Here is a 23,704-nt window from a genome sequence, read left to right as displayed (position 1 = left end):
TATACATAGTGCAGAAAGTCAAAAAAGATAGCGTTCCAACTGCGTGCCTTTGGGGATAAATTTTCCTCTTAATTTTTCCTCTTAATAAGTCCTTCTCCAATAGGTGTGGCAATGATGCAAAGCCTTGGTAGAAAAGGATCAGTATATGGGCATCAAACAGGTCTTTGACCAACATGAGGAATTTTTCATTTCCACATTGGCAAAATTAAAATCAATCGGCATATAATTTTTTTTTTTCCAGGGTGGGGGTTGATTTTTTTAGGGCCAAAATAATACAAAACAACAGCCTTCATCTTGATATGGAACAAGCTCCCTACAAAGGCAGAAGAGGACAGGAATGTGAAGCAAGGCACCTTTCTCCAACAGTTGTCTTCATCTTCAGGGGCTCTCCAGGCTTCTGTCTACTAAAGGCCTGAGCTTTTTTCTCTCTGTTACAGCATATACTAGAAGTAAATTAATATACACTTCTACTATCTGTCTTTTTTGCCTTTCCAAAGACAAAAGTAACAGAATGATGCTGTACATTGGCTTGATCAGGTGTCTACTCTAATGACTAAAGGTCAAGGCTTTCTGAATTATGGAACATGCTTCAATTGCCCTTTTTGCACTTGGTCAGGGAACTTTTCTTCCTGGCAAGTTAAACGGTAGGGATGTGTAATGCCAGTTTTATTCTGTCAATTACTGGGATTGTCAGCTCTTTTAAGGTTTGTATTTAAGGTTTTGGGTTGGGGCTTTTTTGTGGTTATTGCTTCTTCTGTCAGGATGTGCATCCTGAGGTTGAAAGAAGGTGATGAATTTAAAACAGAGGTACCACATGCACCCGTCCCATCACTATTCAACCCAATACCAGTTAAGACAGGTCTTTTTAAAAGAGAAATTGCTTGGCTTGCTTCAGTATTCTCAGATGTCTGCCCAGTGCATTGGTCTAAACTGGAATAAATGTAACCTACATGTTCATTTAAGGTGATTCATAAGTGACACGACAGTCTGTGACAGAACCCATATTCTGGCACTGTGGTGCAGAACAGGTAGTAACCATCCACATATCAATGTCACTGCAACAATTAACAGGTCTCAATAAAGACTATTTAGAGGATTAACAAAACCTGTAGCCACATATTCAGGCATCTGCTTGTAAGGAACAGTGTTTCAAGTTCATTTAGGTTTTTAATTAAACTAGCTACCAGGCTGTTAATGTCAACAAGAATAATATTTTAGTTTTGATTTGCTGTAGGCCATCCTGCCTGAGAAGCAGCATCACCTGCCAAAGCTGCCTGCCGTCACACGCCTCCAGTTTGGGAAGAGTGACACGATGAGACAAAAAGCTTGATATTTCCATCTTCAATTCCAGAACTCACTTAGTACTCTTTACCATATTTGGCCCCTCCTTCTTAGCTGAAGGAGATGAAAGAGAATTTGGACATAAAAGAAGCTGTTTGTTTAAATTCCTTGAATAATACAATTCTGCGCATTTTTCATAAAAGTGACTATCTTGCTTTGACAGCAGCCTCATAGACAGCTCTACTGTAGCTCTTTCCAAGTCAAATGTAGCACTTCAGTCTTTGAAGATATTGCAAGACTGTGATAAAGCATCTTTCTTTAGGTCAAATAACATGAATATATTGCTCCAATTCCTTTTATCTGAGAACATACTGTAATTTAATTGTAGAACATTTTCCTCAGCTCTCCAGAGGTCTCTCTAAGAAGGTGGACAGAAAAGTAAGTGTGGGCTAAAGGAAACAACAATTTTAAAGCAAACAGTCTCTCTATAGATGATTTGAATCATTGTAAATGACAATTTTTATTTGGATTTTACAATAACCATTCTAAAATGCAACTCCCTTGCTAAAGGTTCCTTTGAATAACACCTGTTTAAATTGGATCTGAATTCACAAGAGTAATTTCCTCCTGCTTGGACAGGAAGTTTCAAACCAACCAATCTTTAAATGTGACTGAAAATTTTGAGGCAGACCACAGGTCTCCTGTGTCACAGCTGAGAAGATCTCATGGCTTCTGGTATGATCCTCACTGCCCTGGTTTTTCAGGTGATGTAAAGAGAAGCAAAGGCTACAACAGCAGAGTAGGTAACGTATGGCATTGAAGGCCTGGGTTTGAGCTGCATTCTGATTATATGAAGGTCACCCAGTAAATCTATTATAAACAGGTCGTTTGGGTTGAGGAATCAAATACAGTCAGTTGTGATATTAGCCAAGTTATCCCTTTGAATATTTCCACCTACAAAATCTGGTACAACTTCAACTCCTAGGAATAGATTAACCTTGCGCTTTCTTTTTTTTTCTTTTGACAATCTTCACTTAATTTCTGGGAGCGCATTTGTCTTCAGATGTTAGACCTCATATAGAATCCACAAGATCATTTGCTACCTTTGAGCTTAAATTTCATTTAAGACAGACTATATTAAGAATGAGAAGGAAAAAAAAATCCTGTTTTTGTTAAGAAGCCATTAGGACCTTAGCTGCAAAATGGTGGTTTCTAGAAAACAGAGCTAACATTTTTTATAAGTCTTTTAAAAAACTCAGCTCCAGAAGGCAGAAATACCCTTTCAAGCTCCAATGCTAATTCACCATTGTTCTTAATTAGGGAAGATACAGTGCAGACACACAGACACACTCTTTGCTTGGTTCCCATTAAAATCTGCTAATGAGGCAAGCACAAAAAGAAACCCACACAAAACAGGAACAGGAAAGGGGAATTTTAAGACCGGAAAAAAAAAAAAAAAAAAAAGAAAAAGAGAGAATCTCCTCCAAAACTTAATTAACTATAAAGAAATGGTAATTGAAATAGGCTGTGATATCTGTCTACATTCATGCCTATGTCCCTGACTAGCCAAAGTGCTGACTTTTGGTTTTAGTCCTTTCTTGCTTGCAAATGTTCTGTGAAAGAAGAATGGTGTTTGCACTCATTGCATGCCATCTTGCAGTTACTTGCGTTGGATCCAAGATTTTCTGTGCAATCAAAGTATCTGTAGACTCATATGGGCATTCCAGCAACAGTAACCTACCTTAGGCAAGGAGTACTTTGGCAGCTTCATCTGTGCAAATGTGTTCCTTCTGTAAGAAACGTAATAATGTGGTCTTCCTCCTGATGTCAACTATGAGAGAAGCAGGAAAGATATCATCAGCTTACCTTATTATTTTTTTATTATCATGGACAATATCAAACAAAAGCTGTTAAGAGAAATACCACAGTGTGGTAGCAATGGCTTAAAACTGCAGTGCTGTGACAGGTGATGGATAAAAATTGATCCAGCTGATAGCAGCTGAAAAATAAAACAAGAGGAATCCCACTTTCAGCAAGGAGAAATAAAGGTCAGAATTTCATGTGAAAACCTGGGGAAACTGAAGTCCTAACTTCATTTGGGCCATGAAGTCACATGCTGATACCAGAGCTCTCCTCTGTCTTAACAGCAAAACTGCCTGCTCTTTGCTATCTGTAGAGCTGCCATGTAGGCTGTTGGTTGGATCAGTAGACTGGCAGATATGAGGCTTGATTTGTATTTCCGCTTCCAGCTTTGGTTCCTGTGTGGCCACGTACAAGCCATCATAGGTTATCTGTTACGAGATCAGCTAAGCATTCAGGAATATGAAGGGCCAGGAGAAGCTCCATGGATTTGGCATTTCTGTGAATCTGGCCATTTATTTAAGTGCATAAATACTGATGGCAAAACCTCAAAAATGTTGGGCTAGAGCAATGTGAGGTATCATTTTCTACCACCTATTAAAGGAGAGAAAATGAAAGAAAAAAAAGCTGACAATTTTATCTGGCTTCCAGTGCTGCTGAAGTATAATCAATGTTTGTAAAGTACTTGGAAATCCTTGGACGAAAGATACTGAAGAACAAATATTCCAAAGGATTCTCCCTGCAGAACTTTGCTTTAATTGCTTGATGCTTGAGCTTATCAAGACTTTTCTTTAGTAGTAGGTTTTTAAAATGTGCTGCAGTAGTTTAAAATGCAAGATACACAGAGGCTAGGTTCATACCAAATTAGAGTAAAATAAGCACTATTTCTCATTCTAAAACTCTTCAACATTTTTTTAAGAGAACTGGGCAAAAGTTAGAGGAAGGAATGCCAGAAGTATCCTTTTGTGAGAGATTGTGAGTTTGTAAATAAAACAGAGTTTAGTGGGAAAATAAACTCCCTTTCCTTTATCCTAGTGTTTTTAAGCCTACTAATTCTCATTCCAAATGGTTTCATTCAGAAAAGCTAGATGGAGATCAAGGAAGGTAGGGAAGGTTAGAAGAGGGTGTTCATCTACTCTTCCAAGCATATACAACCTGGTTTAGGGTTATTCCTCCTTTGAAGAACAGTGCCTGGGATAACACAGGGTCCAGCATCAGCCATGGTGCATTATTTAACAGGTCCTTGTCAGCCAGATACAAATGTAACCACTTGAAGAATCACATTTTAAATTACTAGCCAACAGTGAATTCCCTGACTACATCAAACAAAGCACAGGTGTTTTCCAGGGATTACAATATTATTATTACATACATCTAAGTGTCGATTGTTAACGATTGGCAAGTACTATTTCTTTGGCCTGTTGTATTTATTTGTTTCAGAATCCTAAGAAGTTTAAGAATTAAAATGGGAGCTTTTCAAATCCAAATATTAAATCACATCTTCACAAACTGTGTTACAAACATGAACACATGAAGTTGTGCAAAGTCCCATTGGGCATTAAGGAGAACATGGTAAGAGCTGCCTCTTTACATGCTCCTCCTTACACCATGAAGGGCAAAAATTTGACAGCATTGGGAACACTATGCAGCAGTTTATGAAAGAGAAAGAGGAACTCATCAAAACACAAGGGCTATCCAGAATGGTAAACAATCTCCCCAGCACTGACTTCAGATAAAGCAAAGAGTTGGGCTTCTCTACATGGTTTAATAACATGATGTCAGAACAGAGAAGACTAACAATCTTGAAAAGCACAAAACCAAGGCATCAGTGATGAAGTAATGAAACAATTCACATATGAAGAGAAATATTCCAGCTCCTGTGTCACTCAAGCCACAAACACAGTCATTCTGAAATGTGAGAGCATGGCTAAACAGTGATGCGTGCCCCTGTTTACCCTTGCCACATAAACATTTCATTTTTGCCTCAGACACATTAGGTACAAAAGCTATTCTGGAACACGTCTCAGATTTATTTGTAGATGATTTAGACTGGTGTTTAAGACTGAGTTCATTGACTGAAGGCAACTAGCAATCAATTCATCCAATATAACATATCAGTCCTTTCTCTTCCTTTCACTCACAAGCATGCTAGAATGTAAATTGTCTAGAAGCCCAGTTCAGTCCTAATGATTTCCAGTTCACCTCCATGTTCCCTGAAATCCTGTTGTTATTTTTGTCCTCTTCATCTGACATTAAATGGACACTGGCAGCAGCCTAATGAAACCCACAGTAGTTCAAATCTATTCACCAGCTCTCACCTGGAACACAGTTTGGCTGAGTACATCTCATCTTCAGCCTTTTCACTATAATCACCATTGAGGCATAACAATAAAGCCTGATTACTCCTTTGGGGCTTTCTGTGACTCCCTCTCTCCTTTCCTATTTCCCTCTCATGCTCAAAAAGCTTTGGTCTACTCCCTTGTAATAGCAGATGACTGACACACCACTTCCAGCAGGGCAGTTAAAGCAGTAATTCCAGAGTGCTGATGAGATTGCAGGGTACAGAGCACTCCAGTGTATATGGTGGATACTCCAGGCAGGAACTCTATGGCCCTACAGTGACAAGATACTAGAGGTAAAAGGAACACTGTTAGCTTTGTAACAAACTGCTAGAATCCACTCAGTGCCTTTATGGATCCAACATGCACACACGTGCAAAGGAATACAAGAGAAAATAATATAATATAAAATAGTGTAATAAAAATAACAGAATAAATAAGAGAAGAGGGTGTTCTGCACCTGAACAAAGACATAATCACCCTGGACGATCAAGGAGTTATGGTCGATATAGCCTGGAAAGGGTTTGCTGCGAGTGGCTTCACTGCAGTTCTGCATCTTGCAGGTGATGTATTGGGCATCTGAGAGGAAAAGAACAAAAACAATTCACTTGAGATCCTGAGCGCAGATTCTTCCTGCTGTCATAAATCTATTTGCTGAGGCAGCATTTTTCTTCCCAGACTCATGTGACATGAACTGACATCATCCATTCAACAGCACACAAAACTTCCTTCCCTTACATCTTTCACAAATACACCCTTGATTATTTTCTTCCTTTAAGTTCCTTCCTTCTTTACCAGCCTCAGCCTCCCATTATTTCTTTCCTTTCTGCCATAGATTAGAGCTATACATTTTCACCAAGAGAGAGGCCAGCGTAGATGATCTGATTACTTCATGCCAGTGTTGTGGTTCCATGCTGGAAACAGACAACAGGCAGCATTTGAAGGTGGCACAATACTGTGATTTGCGTCTCAGATCTGACAGAAACCTAGTTACGGGTGTATCATTCAGCACTGCTACCTTCCCATGCTGCATGTACTTGGATGCTACCCAGGCTTAAACTTAAAGCAGGAACTTAGTGAGGGAACAAGAGCTGTAAAGGACTATTTACTAAGGCAAAAAACAGCCCAAGCCCTGGGACTCCCTAAGTAACTATGGATCTGAAGAGCTATGTCTTTGATTTGGGACAGACATCCATTGTGTTGCGCCTCAGTCTCCCTTTCCCAAGTGTACCTTTGTCATCCCCTGGTGTGGGATTTGCTGTAGAGCACAACAGCTTCTCTGCAGTCATGTACCAAGTTTATTTAGAACACGGCCAAGGTCCAGAGCATACACAAGCACATGGACACCTTCAGAGGACTCAAACCCCATACTGTCACCAGAAAACCCCGTTCATGATGCACCTTCATATTTCCTACAGCACTTACATTCTCTGTAGAGTAATTCAGATAAACTTGGAAAGTAACTCAGACTACCTCCTGTTCAGGGGGTTTTACCTAATTCTCCACTGACAGTGTAGGTAGATGCATTCTGGCAGACCTGGGCAATCATTCCACATTCTCTTGAAACTAGAGGCCTCAGCAGTTTCAAAGTAAATGGTCTAAATGCAGCCATCCATGCAAGCCATCTCATCTACTGTCACTATATGGGATGCCCTCATCTCCTATTCTGAAGCACTGCAAGGTGCTCATCTCATAATCTATCACCTGAAGAAAAACAATTTGAATTTCTTCATGATGGTAATTTATCCTAGAATACAGAACCAGATTCTCAGTATTTAATTTGGACTCTCTCAGATCCATTAGGAATTTGCACTTTGTTTAATGACAAACCTGATCTACAGGAGGAATGACTTTGGCATTTTAGCAGTAGCACTTACATGGTAGAAACGCTACATGGCATTTAATGTTAGAAGTACTTCTAGTAGTTTTCCTTGGAGAGGCACAGACCCTTGTTTGATATAATTACCAACTTCTGATCAGAGAAAAAGCATTTTACACTAAAATAGAAATGGCTGGAATTTTACCATCTCATATTTAATCTCGGTTTTAATTAAAATCTATCATTTGACATTTCTTTCCTTGCTTCTAAGGGCTGTTGACTTCTGCTTGAAACAGACATGCAGGGTAACGAACCTTCAGGAAAGTCTGATGAGGGATGATTTTACTCCAGCATTTACAGAGTTCTTGGAATACATGAAGTGCTAAGTATTATTAGCGTTTTAGTATTATAACATTTCATGCTTTTGCAGCTCACTGCAAAACATTAATGAATGCAGCCTGGGCAGCATGATAGAAATGTATTTCCCTTCGGAGGGATATGACTTTTTCCACATTAGCCACAAGAGGGCAGGGAACGACATAATTCCCAGCCTGCTCATTCAGGTGAGCTCAGGAAAGTTCCCCTTCAGAGCAGTTCAGCCCTCTGTCCCTCTGCATTCAGGAAGGAGGGGGACAAGCGGGTCACAGCCTCTCCCACCACCCAATAGTACTGTGTTGTGCAGCATGTCCCCTCCTTGTCATAAGACAGAGAATGGACATGCATTTCTTCCCCTGCAACACCATCAATTCCCACTCCTCCTCTTTAATCCAATCCCTCATATCATGAAGGACAGCCCCTTGCCTCCTCCACCTCCCTCACCCCAAAATCATAGAGTCATACAGTGGTTTCAGTTGGAAGGGACCTTTAAAAGGGCATATAGTCCAACCTCTCGCAAAGAGCAGGGACATCTTCAGCTAGGTCAGGTTGCTCAGAGTCCCATTCAAGGTGCATCCTGACTTTGAATGTTTGCAGGGATAGGGCATCCACTACTCCTCTGGGGAACCTGTGCCAATGTTTCACCACTCTAAATGTAAAAATCTTCTTCCTTGTATCTAGTCCAAATCTACCTTCTTTTAGTACAAACCCACTATCCCTATCAATATGAGACCTGTTAAAAAGTTTGTCCCCATCTTTCATATAGGCCTTCTTTAGGTATTGAAAGGTCACAATAAGGTCTCCCTGGAGCCTTCTCTTGGCTGAACAACCCCAGCTCATTCAGCCTGTCTTTACAGGAGAGGTGTTTCAGCCCTCTGATCATATTTGTAGCCTCCTCTGGACTCACTTCAACAGGTCCACATCTTTCCTGTGCTGAGGGCTCCAGAACTGAACACAGTGCTCCAGGTAGGGTCTCTCATTCTGCCTCAAGAAAGTTCCTGAGCTTAAACAAAGCAGCATCAGTTAAAATGGCTGGCCCTATGGCCACCCAAGCTGTTGACAAGACTGGTGGCTTTTCACACATGGAATCAAACTCCCCAGCAGAAACATACAGGATCAGATCTCTGTTTCCCATACTGTTCCCTTTCCCCCCCCCCCCCCCCCCCACTGTTTTACTTCCACAGGCACACCAGCTGTCTGGGACACACTAAGAGGAGACTGCAGTGCTGTCTTACTTCCCATGTAAAGGGGTTACCAATGCTGAGAGCACAGGGAGAGAACAGGATGTACCTTGCTGGGACCAGCCTGCAAAGAAGATTAAGGAATCTCCTCCACAAGAGATTTTAAACAGCAGGCCAGGTTGACATCCATTAGAGGTGACTGAAGTTCTTTCAATCCTTTTTTAATGGAGGAATGGGGACTATGCCTATTTTTGCTGTGATCGCAGGAGTCTGGGCAGCAGTGATTGTACCATTGATGAAGATTTACTAAGGCAATTCTGTGAACTTTTACAGTGCAATTCTCCCTGGCTTCAATTCTAAAATGCCAGTAATAACTACTAAAGGGCAGAGCATTGAAATTGCTTAAGCTAATCTCACAAACAGCCAAACCCTGAGATGTGCACAAGAAAAGCTCCCTCTGTTGTGGGAGACAGAAAGAAGGAAAAGCAAGTTTATTGCAGTGCCTGGTTCCCTCTTTTTTTCCTAGGGGAAGATTTTCTGTGCTCACATTAACTCATGGCTTTTTTTCATTTGATTCTCATGGACATTTTATGTGATTCCGTTGGCAGAGGTTTGTAGTTTAGCATTAATTAATGTCAATTAATGTATTCAGTTGCTAAGCTCTGGAATTAATTTCATTAGTTTTCCTGCACAGATGTTTTCCCCACCATAGGTAATTAGGACATTATGCTTTTCATTTCCAGAACCCTCACCTCCAACAACAGCTGCTGTTTTTAATATACAACAAGAAAGTCACACTGTGCCTGGAGAGAAGAACATAGCAACTCCCAGCTCTTACACCCCCAGACACTTTGATTTTGACACGTTTAGACACCCAGAGTAGGATTCTTCTTGGGGAATGGCAGCTATTTCTAAAGAGGAAGCAAGAAAAGTCACAGAACACAAGAACAGAGGAAACTTCTTGACTTCTTGTAAGGGAAACCTCTGACAAAATTAATTTGTTTCAGTGGACAAAGAGAATTGCAAATGCTAACACATAGCAGAAGTTAAGAGCCAGAGAGATCCTGTGCCATGAAATATTTTAGTCTTTTCTATTTAGCTCGAGCTCCATGCTAATATGTTCTCAAGGGAAATGGATCCAACCTGCCCCAGAGACATTTCTTCTTTAGTTGCTGTAGAGGGAAGGTTATGGGTGGTTACTGGAGGTTGGTGAGCCTCTGCAAAAGTACACAGGAGAGTTTTAGATCCCTTCCTAAAGCAGAGTGGGAATTTCTTCAGGATATTTTGTTGCTGAGTACTATTTTGGATTACATATGAACCCCTAATACCCACTGCTTTCTAAGCAGCCTAAGCTTGTATGCTTATCTTTCAAAACCCTTATTTGATTACAGGGAGAGTCAGAGAAAATATTCACCGTACTCTGCAAATGTACAATTTTTTTTCTTTTATTTAATTCATTGAGGAATGTATCCTTCTCTCTACAAATAAACCCACCAAGGACAAATCAGGAGTTTTATGCAAAGAGTATCCACATAATCTATGATTTTTTTCTCTTCCAGATTTTCTACGGAGTATCCCAGGTCATTTCTGAGCAACTTGGACATTAGGGATAGTTTCTGCTTTTGAAGGATGACTAGCATCCTGTAACTAATGAACATGGTAGTAACATATGTCACTGAAAGACCCAGGTCTGTAACCCCTCTCCACCAGTGACTAATAACAGAAGTCTAGGCTGCCTTAGTAGTCCAGGTGCCTTAGTACTCCCAGCGCATCTTCAACATTCACAACCTCTCATGGCAATGAATTCCAAAATTTAATTAAATGTTCTCCCATACTTTAATCTTTCTACTCCTTTTTTTTGAGAAACACAAAAAATGACTGTTCTTTATCCATTTCCATCTGGTCTGAATGTTGATTTGTGAAACATTCATGGTATGGGAATATGCTCACAACTCTCCAGGAGTCAGCAACTGCAAAGCAATTAACCAGTAATGAAGATCAATGAAATGAAACCATCCCATTTACTAACTACTCACAAATCTGGTTTTATCCTGCTGCTACTCTTTCTTCACTGCATGTCAGTGTTGGAAATCTTTCTTTACATAGGGAAGCAAATCCTCTACCATTTCTGGTATAAAGTTATAATTAGAGAAACTAACAGATGTCATTCTCCAGGACAAATACTAATCATGATCAGGAAAAAACATTAATTACAATAAGAAAAAAAAAATCATTGCACAGGTTTAGGATACTGTGGGAATTGATTCATCATTCTAGTTACGTTAGTAAAACACTATCGGGCTAAGCTGCCTACTCATTTTTTCCACTACACTGATTATTTTATTCTTCCTAGCAATCTTCTGTGAAAATAGAAATTAAAGTCCTAGTGCAACTCTGTGATTCAGACATTATTGGTCAGATGCTCAGTCCCTGCTGACCAGCAAGCAGAACACATATGTTGACCCCAGGTGAGACTTTGGTCTTACCTGCATCTCCTAAATTACCTTGCATTAAGAAAAATTGCTGTGTGAATCAGGACAGCAGAAGAAAAGTAAAGGAAACAGAACTACTTTTTAAGTATCAGGAGCTCTCTAAATTTTTGCCAGCACATTAGAAAACCCCTCAGCTTCTTTCATCCACGCTTTAAAAAAACCCCACATAAATTAATAACTTTACTCCAAATCAATTGGTGTCATCTAAATAAGCAAATGTATGTCTCATAAATGTAGCAGTTGGTTTTCCTGTTTTACGTCTATAGGAACTGTCACTTAGACATCCTTTGAGTCAGTTTTGCCATTCTGTAGAGGGCCAGTGGGTACCCAGTTAGTACCGGGTAGTACTAACTACCCAGTTAGTTCCAAAAGCTTTGTAGGAATCTATCTTTCTAATTCTCACCAACTGGATTCCTCAGTAGGTACTCACCTGAATAAAAATTACCTCCCATGTGAATTAGCTTGAATCAGACCTTACTGGGATAACCCTCCCTAGCTCAAATCAGATAAGCCCATTAATTTTGGATCTTTCAGGACTTGTGTATTGTTTACAAACCTAAACCCCACATGTCATTAAGTTTCCACCTTCTGAAAGCACTTCAAGTTGCATTTGAGCAAACCTAAATTCCACCATCGCTCTGCCTGCTGACTGTGATGGTGAACGTAACAAAGAGAAGCTTATCATAGGGTTAAGAACTGTAGGGGATTAATTATCTTCCTGGGGTGTTGACCTGAGGCTAGACAAAAAAAAATTCACAATTCCTGCTGACTTTGCAAGCTTGCCTTTGATCCTGTTCCAAAATCAAAGTGGAACACCAGGGATACCCAAGTGTACAAATGGAAATGTGAGATAACGTTCATATGAACTTCTTCCAACCAGAAAAAAAAGTTTTACTATATACTCTCGGTCCCAGATTGAATTGGATTGGGTCTGAAGCCTTTAAAAAATAAACAAAACCATCACAGTTCTCTAGATGAATATTTGCACACTGCTCTCCAAAATTTACAGAAAGAGGATTAAAAACATAAATGGCTATGATTAGCCCTGCAAATCTGCCTCCATCAATACAACTATATTGAACAGACTGTACTCATTTTGTTCATCTTTACCTGCACCCTAGTGCGATAAGACACAGTGTGTTCAGGAGTCCAGATTTTTCTGGATCCCAAGGGAAAAAAATGTAGGGAGAACATGCACTCAGGAACAACACTGCTAGCCAGATCCTCAGCAGGTGTAAATCAACATGCCACTGAAGTTATACTGATTTATGCCTGATCTTGTTTTGGTCCTTGCAAACCTTTTACATTATGTAAATAAACACAATAAATAAAATGCACAGACAGATGATAATCAGAGAGCAGAGACAGAGAGTTATTCTAGCAAGGAAAGCCCAATGCTAAGGTTGTTGCTGATGTTCTCAAATGACTTGGTCAGGGAGAAGGGCTAACCCTGTATCCTGCTGACATTTCTACTTCTTCTCACCTAAAGCTGCAGTTGTACTATTCAGCTACAAGAATGAGGAGGTTTTTTCTTATTTATACTGAGTTCAGCAGCTTCTTGCTTAGCCCTTCTATTTCCACTCCATATAATCTTTTATTTCATTGCACAGAGTGTGTGGCTGTTTCCACACTACTCCCTTTTCTTTCCTTCTTTCTCCCTGTCTTGTTTTGGCAAATCTACCTTCTCATATTTAATCCCTTTATTGAAATTTTACACTTGGTTAACTCTCAAAAGAGATATTCCAAACAAAGTATAAATAAGTAAATGCAAAAATATTTTTAAAAACACCAAAAAACACCAAACATAAAAACCTCAAGAAAATTATTTGTAAATTACCTTCAGTTTGGCAAAAAGGTATCTTTCTCACTTCAGCACAGTTCCCTCTATCACCCCACTGGTAGCAACACACCTGCTCCATTCCAGAGGTCGAGGTTTATGGTTACTTTGTGCAGGAAAAGGAGACTGATTTAGTACTTAAAAGAAAGCACTAGTAGCCAAGAGACCCGTATATACCGAGTTGGTCATGGTAACTAGAATAATGAACCATGTGCAGTCAGTCTTCAAATCCTGTGACCTGCAGTGCTTCCAAACATCTGGCAAAAAATGCTGTGATATGTTCCAAGGTTACTGCTTTCAGCTACACACCATAGTCCTCTGCTGGAAAGCAACACTTCCTGGAACAACGGGCCAAACAGAGCATGCACTTACTGAAAATCCAACACATTTTCTTATACTGCCAAGGGGGTGATTTGAGCACCTTTTGACTCATTAGCAGAAGTTTCATCCAAAGGGCTGGTTTGCAAGAGCAGTCACCACCGGCTGAAAGTTTGACACCACTGATACATTTAATTAGTAGTTCTGTCACTGACTAAACTGAAAAACTTAAGTTGTGCTGCCTCACAGCTAAACCAATATAAGTGTGCAGAATCTGTTATTAGAGCTCAGTTCTTGAGCAATAATTTGTTATTCTACAATTCTTTTTACTAATATGCCCGATTCCTCAGTGAAGCCAGTTTCTTGTATTTGTTTTTTGGTTTTCACCTTAAGAGCTGTAATAAAGCTTACTAATTTGTTAAGAACTCAAGAAGCATTTTGCAGAAATGTGTGATAGCTGTGCAATATGTTCTTATTTCAGCCTAAGAACTCAAAAAGATCATCCAAAGCATTTGGTGCGTGGCACTGTCTCTGCCCACTGTGAGCTGAACATCCCTCAAAAACATCGCCAAAATTTAGCTCCTTAAACATCACTTGTAATCCTTCATCTCAGTGACCACACATTCTTAATGACTTATAAGAGCACTGTTTGGTGCTGAAATAGACACTGTCCTATTAAGAATATTTCATTCTCATTTAGCATGTCCCAAGAAAAAGAGAGCCTCATGTCTCCAGCCTTGGTGCCATATCTGGTAAGTGAAATTGAGAGGAGAAATAATAATCATAGGTCATAAATGATAAGAAATAGAGATAATACATTCTTTCACTTTTGCTATCTTGCATATCTTGACAGGGAAACCTTTAAAACTTTATAGTTTCTATCACAACTGTTTCTTCTCAAAATTCATCTTCCAAAAAATTCTCTTTCAAGATAAATTTCTAGAAGTTAAAAACCACATTACCCCACAATAAACTTTTCAGACAGTTTTCAAGTTTACAGTGACAAAATAGACATTATAAGTAACACCATCGCAGTTGAGGGTAAAATTCAAGGGAGAAATTCATTCATTTAAAAAGTAATTAATTGAATGCATCATTAATACTTTTGTATTTAAAATGGTAAAAATCTTCTTGTTATGTTGCAGCAAAGCTGCTGCTTACTGAGGAAACAATATGAAATTATAGTATTGATCAATGGCAGCCAGACTTTCAAGTCTCATGCCTGCCTGGGGCAATCCAATGGAGTGGGAAAGAAATCCAAGGAGAAAGATCTGCAAAGTGGAGCTCAAAGATAGACCTTGAGAAAGCATGGCTGGGAGGAGAAAAGGCCAGTGGGTGGCTTAGGGTGCCTGAGAGAATTTATGGTCAATTAGGAGAATATTTTGGAGTTGCAGGTAAAGGAGGCTCCTGGAATGGGAAAAAAAACATCAAGAGGCAAAGGAGGGAGGAAAAGGAGCTGGTGAATGTGAAGGACAATGACAGGACAAGCAGGAACAGTGAAAAATACACTTAGGCTGATCATTAAAAGGTTTCTAATGAGAGAGAAACAAGGTATTTTCAAACACAATACCTAAGGCAGAGTATCCCTGGTCTGCTAAAACTATAAAGCTGTGAACAAGGTGAAGCTATGTACTGTGTGAAAAAAACAGCAGCTAGACTTTGTGACTCAGGAACTTCTCTGCAATGTCATGTTCCCATCAACAAAAGTCACATAAGAAGAAATGAAAGTGCTCTGTGGAGTAGCTCCAATTACTGCTTAGCATCTATTCTTCCTTACCGTGTTCTTGACTCGTTTCACAGCCTGTTAAACCCAACTTTTTGCCTTTCTGGAAATGCCTGTCTTCGGACAGACCTGACTTGAAACAGCCAAACCACTCATATTAAATGAGTGAACAACTAAAAAGAAGTCAGATTTCTACTGTCATATTGTGTGATTACAAGAATATGAGGAAAGTCCAGTTTACCACAATATTTAAAAGCTGATCTACTTACGACCATCTGCTGTCTTTGCCTCCAGGTGCACGAGATCAGGCTCTCTACCATTCCCCATCATAGACCTGTAAAAGACAGATTGAGATAAAGGTATTAAAAACAACATATACCATGAATGTCTGAGAAATTAGTTTCACAGGAGATCCTGTTTAAATGGACATAAACTCATACTCACAAATAAGAACTGATAGTTTTGAAAGCATTTTGGAGTTTTCCCTAAAATAAAGCTGAATCTTTTAAAGAAATTCTACCATGTTATCTAATCAATGCCATTGTATTTATGAGTTCTTTATCTGACCCCTTCAATTCTTTCCACGTGGACACTTACCTGTTTCTGTTCCCGTTGACACCTGCCATTTTGGTGTGTCTTCTGGTTTGGTCAGAAGGATGCACTTCAGTTCAGGGTGGGATACAGAAGACTTTAATAGATGAGATAATAGCATTTGCCAGCATACTAATTATAGCTGTTCCTTTATATTGGACATTTTATGCACATTTGCTTAATTGACACTCTTAATGATCAATGTTCCCTCATTAGTTAAGAAGTTTTAAAAACTCATTTTATCCTGGGACATTTTATCACTTCTGATCTAACAAAAATGTGTTTCATTAATAAAAGAAATGTCACATTGACTCAGAAAATGACTGTTTGTTCACTCTGAATTAACAAGGAACAAATAGAGATAATGAGTATGACAAATAGGGGTTTATGGAACCAAGTTCTGCTTCCATTGTTAAGGTTCCCCTGGTCTGGCCTCATCAACTCCTTGGAAGAATCCAAATGGCCAGTGGTTTGACAGACAGTCTGAACTATGGAAATGCTGACTGCAAGAATGTACCAATCCCATTGTACAGTAGCCTCAGCAACATCTCTGATAATCAGCCTTGTTTCTGGTCTTAGTCCTATCACCCAAGTCATAATCCCAGATTAAAGCTAAGGGTTAAACAACAGTTTCTTGTTAGCTGCCTGACCTCCAAGTTAATAGAACCATGAGGGAAGACATGCATTCATTTCCAGTGATAGACAAATTAGATGTTCTGTTCAGAGCCTCATTAATTTTTAGGAAATCAGAAGTGAGATTCAAACAGTGATTTAGACCTTAATTCAGTTCCCACTGACTGCAATCAGAGGCACCTCCAGAGCTTAATCATCATGTGCATTAACTAATAACTATTATAAAAATGTTAACAATAACAAGGTTATCTGTGTCCTGATTAATCCTTAGCTTTGCTTGACAAAATTTGTAGCAATTCACCAGCTAGAAAAGGTTTGGATTTTTTTGTTCTCCTTTTCTGGGAACTGAATTTTCAGAAAATACTCTCGGCCAGCATTGCTTTCACCTCTTCTCCATTTTTAATAAAGTTTATGGCAAGGTCTTATTCTCCTAAACATTCAACTTCCATTTAAAATTCTCTTCTTCCTGATAATTGATACCAAGTGGGTGGTAAAGAAACACATTCCTAGGCATTTTTCTTATACCTGCCATCATCAGCAAGTTTAGGGCCAAAATGCTGGGCCTGCTAGTTACAATTCAGTTCAACATAGATAGATGCCAGTGACAAATAGGGCTAAAGAAATGGTAGAAGGACTAATCTTACAATATGGCATATCTCCTCTTCAGACTTGTTTATTTAAGTGGGCTTTAAATACTGGGACTATTAAAATAGCCCACCTGGAACTGGGCTGAAGAACAGAAAACACAGTCCAGCTTTGTCAGTGCATTCCTCCTCCTGACCTCACACACCCCCATGGGGATGTGAACTCTGCAAAGAAACAAGGAATATATTCCATGAATTTGAGCACTTTGTCTCTTCAGAGACACACAACAATGGTATTTATCCAGCAAAGAACTTGTTGCCCTAGTTAAAGCATGCAAGTCTACAGTTACGTGTTTTTTGAGTTTCCTCCTCACAGTGCTATTCTGACTCCAAGAAAAACCTCTGTTGCATCTTCTCAAGCAAAGACAGCCAATTCAGAATGATATATCTCACTGATGGATGGGGTGTGATTGTCACTGTTACTTTCACTGCTGATATGAGTCATAATTTATATTAAAATCTTAGATGATTTAAGAGAACCATATAAAAATCAGGACTCATAAACCCCTGAAAGTTATAAGGCTACAGCTGTAGCTGTAGTCACCTGCATATTACTTTGTCTCACACTACAACAGCCAGTATTGGGACTGTAGAAGCTCCAGTTCAAGGTAGAATTAGGCCATCAGTTGTCCTAAGGATGTACAGAACAAGGATGGCTGAAATATGACTGGTGATAAACATTATTCATCTACTCAAGGCTTTCCTTTCCTTTGATATCTCCTAACACCTGCAACTTACAAATGTGATGATAACAGTGAAAACTTTTCTTCCATTTTAGGCAACAGTCCCAAAGCAGGTAACCCTGAAAACCTGAAATATGTTTATTACCTACCTTTAAAAACACAAATTACAGATAAACTATGAATTGTAATTAAAGGGGTAATTACAAGAGGATTGTAATTAAAGGTCCCGGGCAGCCTTCTCTTTGCCATTCCCTATTCTGAGCAAACTTTTGTTCACTACATTGGCAGTTCTTTTTTCTCATATTTCTCAAATCCATTCTTCCCTTTCCGCATTCATTCTCAAAGACCAAACCCTCATATATCCACAAACTTTACTTCTTGCCGCAGTCTATGTTTTCACTTTGTGGTAAAATGCCAGCATGCCCTTTGTCTGTCCCTTTAATCTCAGGCTTTCTGTAATACTCCCTGAAACTTCAGGGGATATCCTTGCAATACTTTCTGTTGAATGGTGCCTATTGTATTTTTGTGATTAACTTCTACTGTTTTGTTGCTATAATTGTCTGGACATTTTGAAAAATGAAAAAGATAGAAAAAAAAGAAAAAAAAATCTTTTGGGAAAATGAGGATTTCGAAAAGCTGAGAGGAGTGGAAGGCAATGACCTCACTGCCTTTACACTGGAGATGCTCACATTTTGAAAAATGTAGGACCCCCACAGTCCTATTACAAAGTTGCTTCCTAAAATTTTAATCATCATCAAGCCTGCTAAGTAGTCATCTACACTTGAGAGCCTCACAAATCGATATCACTGGCTGCAGTGCAGTAATTGCTCTGAATGCAGATTCTATATCCACCGTGAGAAGCAGCAAAGGGAAAAGACCCCAAATCATCCTCTGGTTAAGAACTAGGCTGAGCTAAACAAAAGCAGCCTGGCACTGCCCATTGTACAGTAAATGCTAGTTGGCATATTTCAGTAGTGACCAACCCCTTGCCATCTTCTCTGTCTGAAACGTTTCTAAAACCTTGGCTTCCTTGGCCTGTCAGCTCTTCTGAGCCAAGAAAATTCAATAGAGACCCTGTTATCCTGGGGTTTCCACCTCTTCTATCTTTTTTCACTTCTAGGGACAAAAGTAATTGTTTATGGATGCTGGGAACTGATGAGGCTTGCAAGGCAGTCAGACCACTTAGAACTGCAAAAAGACATCATTGTGAAGAAAGCAAAAGCTTCCATTTGGTGCACCTAAATTCAAACTACCATTTTTTCATAAACAAAGAACTCGAAACACCAGACAATAAGGACTGCATCTCAAGGGTTTGTGCATTCTAGAAAGTAGCTTTGGGTGCTTTCAGTTTTGGATAATTGACTTCAGACACAGTCAAACCATATCTGGGACTATATGCACAAGAAACTTTATGGCAGTCTTTCCATATGTATTCCTTGTATCATACATGCTCGCAGCAGCCAAGATCAAAGGTCTTTTAAGTCAGACAATAAAAGACATTGTTATTTTACATAATCTTCAATGCAAATGGCCCAGAATGAAAGGCTGGAAGAACAGAAATGCTACTATGTCCTTTTCACAGACAGAACCAGTGCGAAATGTCTCTGTCCTCATTCTTTATATGAGGACAGAGATGTTATGCAGCTTTCCCATGTCTCAGAGGAAATGAACAAGTGCAGAATTAGGACTCCTATAACTATACCTCGCCTTCTTTGGGGGATAAACAGGTATGACTTGTTCATGCAGCAAAGGACAGCTGATAAATGACAGATAACAGCATGCCTCTACTAACGTGGATGGAATGAGATCCATACAGTTCTGGCCATTTTGAACTTATCAAAACTGACTCAGAGTAGCTCAGAAGTGGCTGCAATGCAATACCAAACAGAAAACTAACACACTGCTTGGAAAATCCAGCCTGACTAGTCATTATTTAAAATGTTCATTTTCCTCTGTTGCATTCTGCAGATGACTTTGTTCTTAACATGTTACTTATTTTGAGATGTCTCCTGACCTTCAGCATTCCTTTTTCCCAGTCCCAGTTTAAGCATATCCCCATCTCCACATATACTGCATGACACAGAAAGACTAACTAGCTGCAACAAGACAGGTGGAAGAGAATGTACTCTTAGAGATCTTTATGCCAAAGTTGTCCTATGAACATAAATATTCTAACAAGCTTTATCCTGTCACAATAGAGCTATAAAGTTGCTCTGTTCAGCACATGATAATGGTTTTGTAATTCAATTATTGGTAGAATTTGCCTTTGGGGATTTATCTTCCTTTAGCCTCAGCATCCATGCGAATCCCTTATCGTAAATCTTGCCAATGCAAAATCAGCTCCCCCACCGCCTCTGGGACATATCCCACCACTTCATGTTAAAAAACAGACAGCTTATTTCAACTTAGTGAATGGCAGGTTTTTGTTTTTAAGGACAGAATGAAAACAACAGTGGATGACGCTCATGGAGTCCTCGGTAACATCAACTTTTTGGTCCCACTGATGCTTCTGTAACACTTTAAATCCTAATTGCCACTCATAAAATAGTAACATGTAGCACTGAACAGGGAGTTTTTTGTCCAAAGATACAAAAGCACTTGACAATCGACCTTTAAGTAACCTTCCCTGCACGCTACTGATTTGTTCAAGACCTATGGAAAAGTACGAGACAAGGAGACCAAGTTAGAAACAGGGGCTGAGGAAAATTTTTGTTCTCAGCTTTATGGATAAACTCCACTGATTAGTCAAGAGCACAGGGACCTCATTGATTTGACCAAGATCACACAGTTGCTGTGTGGCAGAGACAAAAATAGAGCCTGAGAGTCCTCCAGGCTCTTTTTCTTTTACTACTATATTGACTCCATGAGGACTTTGCAGATACTCTCTGCTCCTTTTTTGCTTGCAGAGATCAGTGAATCCATCCCAGGAAGCTTAGTGTGGGAGGCAATTCTTGTGGTTTCTTTAGTTCAGTCCCTATTATGCGAAATTTCACAGATTTTACTATTCCTACTTTACGGACTTCTTTCTGGCTTTAACTTAACCACATTCTCCAGACATGTTTTAAAAACTTAGGGCCAGATTCCAGATAGGCATAAATCAGCACTTAATTTCTTTATATTTGGCTAATAAATCTACCCTGATATTAATTTAATTATGTTTTCCCTGCTACATCTCTGCCCTATTATTTCCCACATTGTCCAATCAGATGCAATCAGACACCATTTTGTGCAATTCAGCTAGCAGCCACTGGGCCAAATCCATCCTATGGTATGCTTTACTCAGTTTGTCCCCTTTTCTCTAGAACTGACAGAAAATAGCAGTTAAGTGACTAAAGCCCAATTTCTCCTAGTTGTGCCACCTCACAGCACTGACAGAAAAACAGGTGGTTGTTGCTGCTAACACTAGAATAGATGAGTAGGTAAATGGGGGTAGTGTTGTCATTTCCAGGCCATGGGGAGTCCCTTCTACTCTCACCATCACTTTTTACAGCCCTAGAGCACAATTATCCGCAGGCTTCCACACCATGCTATGTACACACCCCACAGCTTTGAGGACAGTAGCAAACCAAGCCCTCTCCTCTGCTGCAGTAACACCACAGCTTTCCGTGGAAAGCTCCAGAGAGGCAACTTGGCTAAATTTCTGAAATGGATGTGAATTCTCAGGGAGGTAGCTATCTACTGTTCATAACATTGGGTGGGAGGAATGTCTTAAAATAACAATCTAAATTAAGTGGATAAAATTCAGTTACTAGGATTATATCCTGATTTTACAATAGCCCTCCTGTCCTATATCTCTTTTTCACATCTTGCAGGAAACCTAAGACTACAATTTGGCTTGAAGGGAGAGAATGAAGAAGGTACCCCCTAGTTATACCCTCTGAACTCAGCTCCCTGATATCATAAACCAAACCTACGTGACTTACGGCTTCTCTGCTGGTACAGCCTAATAGGATCACAATTTCCCACTGTGATAAGACACATCTTGTAGTGCTGTGGCCCTGAGTCAGGAAGCTCTGGAGGAAGCCAGCGAGTCATTTAGAGCAAGAGTGCAAAGTCAACTCTGGTAACACAGTGTGCTACTCATTAAACATACAACACAACACAGCAGTGAAACCTTCCTGACACAGGTCTAGACAAATCCACAGGTAGCTTAACTGCGAAACTGCTTCACCTTCTCAAGGTCTGTCCTTTATAGGTGCATGCAGAGAAATCAGCTGCTTACCCCAATGCCCGTTGGAGACTGACAGGTTCCAGGTCCTGGAGAGCACTGCAGGCTGCAGAGTAGCACCCTAATCAAGATTTTGAACCTTGTATATGGATGCTTGCCTACTTCTGCAGAACTTTAATGAGGGAAAGTGGATGATGGAGAGAAGCTGAAGCTCGTGGGAGCCTGTGAGCATTTATAAAGTATCTCTGGATGATTATTTTAAGATAAATCTGCTGAACTGGGAAAACCAAAACACATCAGCCTACACATCAATCAGACTGGGGCTCCTTGGTCTCAAAAAGCTTTTTCGGGTGTAAATTCCTATTCTCTCTATTCAAAACTGGAGGACGAGACTCTAGGGGAAGAAAGAGGGCAGTCAGATAAACAGTCAAGATTCTGCTCAGTTCTGACTTTTTAGAAGAACATTCCAACTAGTATTTTACACCCATCTCTAGAGTCCCCATGATATGCAAAGAGGGCTGAGAATCCTTTTTCACCCACATTGTGGAACTCTGCCAGACTAAGGATTTGGGACTGAGAAGTTATACTTTGCTCTGATGAATCCTGCTTTGATTAGGAGTTACAAGGTCTCTCAAGAAACTGATGGGACCAGAGGATCTGGTTATTTTAGACTCAGTGGACCAGAGGGCTACCAATTGCTGCTGTGTGACTTCATAATTCTCTCAATCTTATCCAGAGAAGAAATCATGTATTTTGGATCTCAGTTTCTTAAGAACTAATCCTTATCATAAATCCAGAGTCTAACTGAGCCTTTAACAAGAGAAAGACAATGGTGCATTTTTCTGTCCTTGTTGATCCACATGGGGCTGGGGAGTTTGTAACTCTGGAAGCCAGACAGGAACAAAATCCTAATTCCCAAGATAAATCTGGGAGATTTCATTTGTATCACAAAGAAAGAGCTACAGATAGACCTTCAGTCTGACTTTCTCTCAAAGCCAAACTGGAAACAAATGTTTGGTGTTCAATGCAGGGAAATAAAAAAAAAAGAAAACCAAGGAAAATTTTCTATGTATTTCCATTTCCGGGCTGCCAAGTAACCTGAGGATAAAAAAGCACTGAAGTGCTGAAGCAGAAGGGCAGCCCTACAACTCTTGTTATTCCCCATCAGTCGGTTGCTTAATTCAGATGTCCTGAAAAGTGACATGGGTTCCTCTGGTATGTGCCCATATCCACCATATTTAAGCTATGAAACACATAAATTTTTAATTAAATTTCTGGTACATTTCAACTCATAGAATATGGTTTATGTGCTAGATCAAGTGGATGATTTTCTGGAGAGACTGTCACAATGCACTTTGATTGGCATCTTTCTCACCAGCCTCCAGCAGTTGCCCTGTAGTGATTAAAAGGTCTTGTTCAGCCATACACAGCATCGTTTGTAAACAGCCTAGATACTGTGCCATTTAAATTGTTTCAGCCCACCTGGGGGGGTGTGCAAATCTCACCAAGCCAAGATCTGACAAGAACACTGGGACAGTTTTCCCAGCTCGCTCCAACTGCTTGAATATAATGAAGTTTTTAACAGGGCTGTGACACCTTTTCTCCTTAATTTTCAGCTCTTTCAGCTGCTCCAATGAACACAGTCAGAGCTTTTAAAATACAGTCTCCAGCCTCCTCTGGAAAAGATATATACTCTATAATTATACTGTGAAGATTAACTTCCTTTCCCACTACTCATATAAGAAACACAAATATAGCCC

The 23,704-nt window shown here is 39.7% G+C and overlaps 1 protein-coding gene across 7 annotated transcripts in view; it reads right to left on the bottom strand.

Annotated features, from left to right (window-relative positions):
• The window catches only part of LOC116790290 (VPS10 domain-containing receptor SorCS1-like), a 271,838-nt gene that overhangs the window by 62,710 nt on the left and 185,424 nt on the right, over positions 1–23,704 (bottom strand). For all 7 annotated transcript variants that reach the window (XM_032695112.1, XM_032695117.1, XM_032695115.1 and 4 more), the window contains 3 exons: positions 15,495–15,559; positions 5,941–6,059; positions 3,023–3,112 (listed from right to left, as the gene is read on the bottom strand). In XM_032695112.1, the coding sequence (XP_032551003.1) occupies positions 3,023–3,112; positions 5,941–6,059; positions 15,495–15,559 (274 nt within the window). The remainder of the gene's footprint in view (positions 1–3,022; positions 3,113–5,940; positions 6,060–15,494; positions 15,560–23,704) is intronic.

Source organism: Chiroxiphia lanceolata, chromosome 8 (assembly GCF_009829145.1).
Source record: "Chiroxiphia lanceolata isolate bChiLan1 chromosome 8, bChiLan1.pri, whole genome shotgun sequence".
Classification (NCBI taxonomy): Eukaryota; Metazoa; Chordata; class Aves; order Passeriformes; family Pipridae; genus Chiroxiphia; species Chiroxiphia lanceolata.
This window is presented reverse-complemented; position numbering and strand designations above follow the sequence as displayed.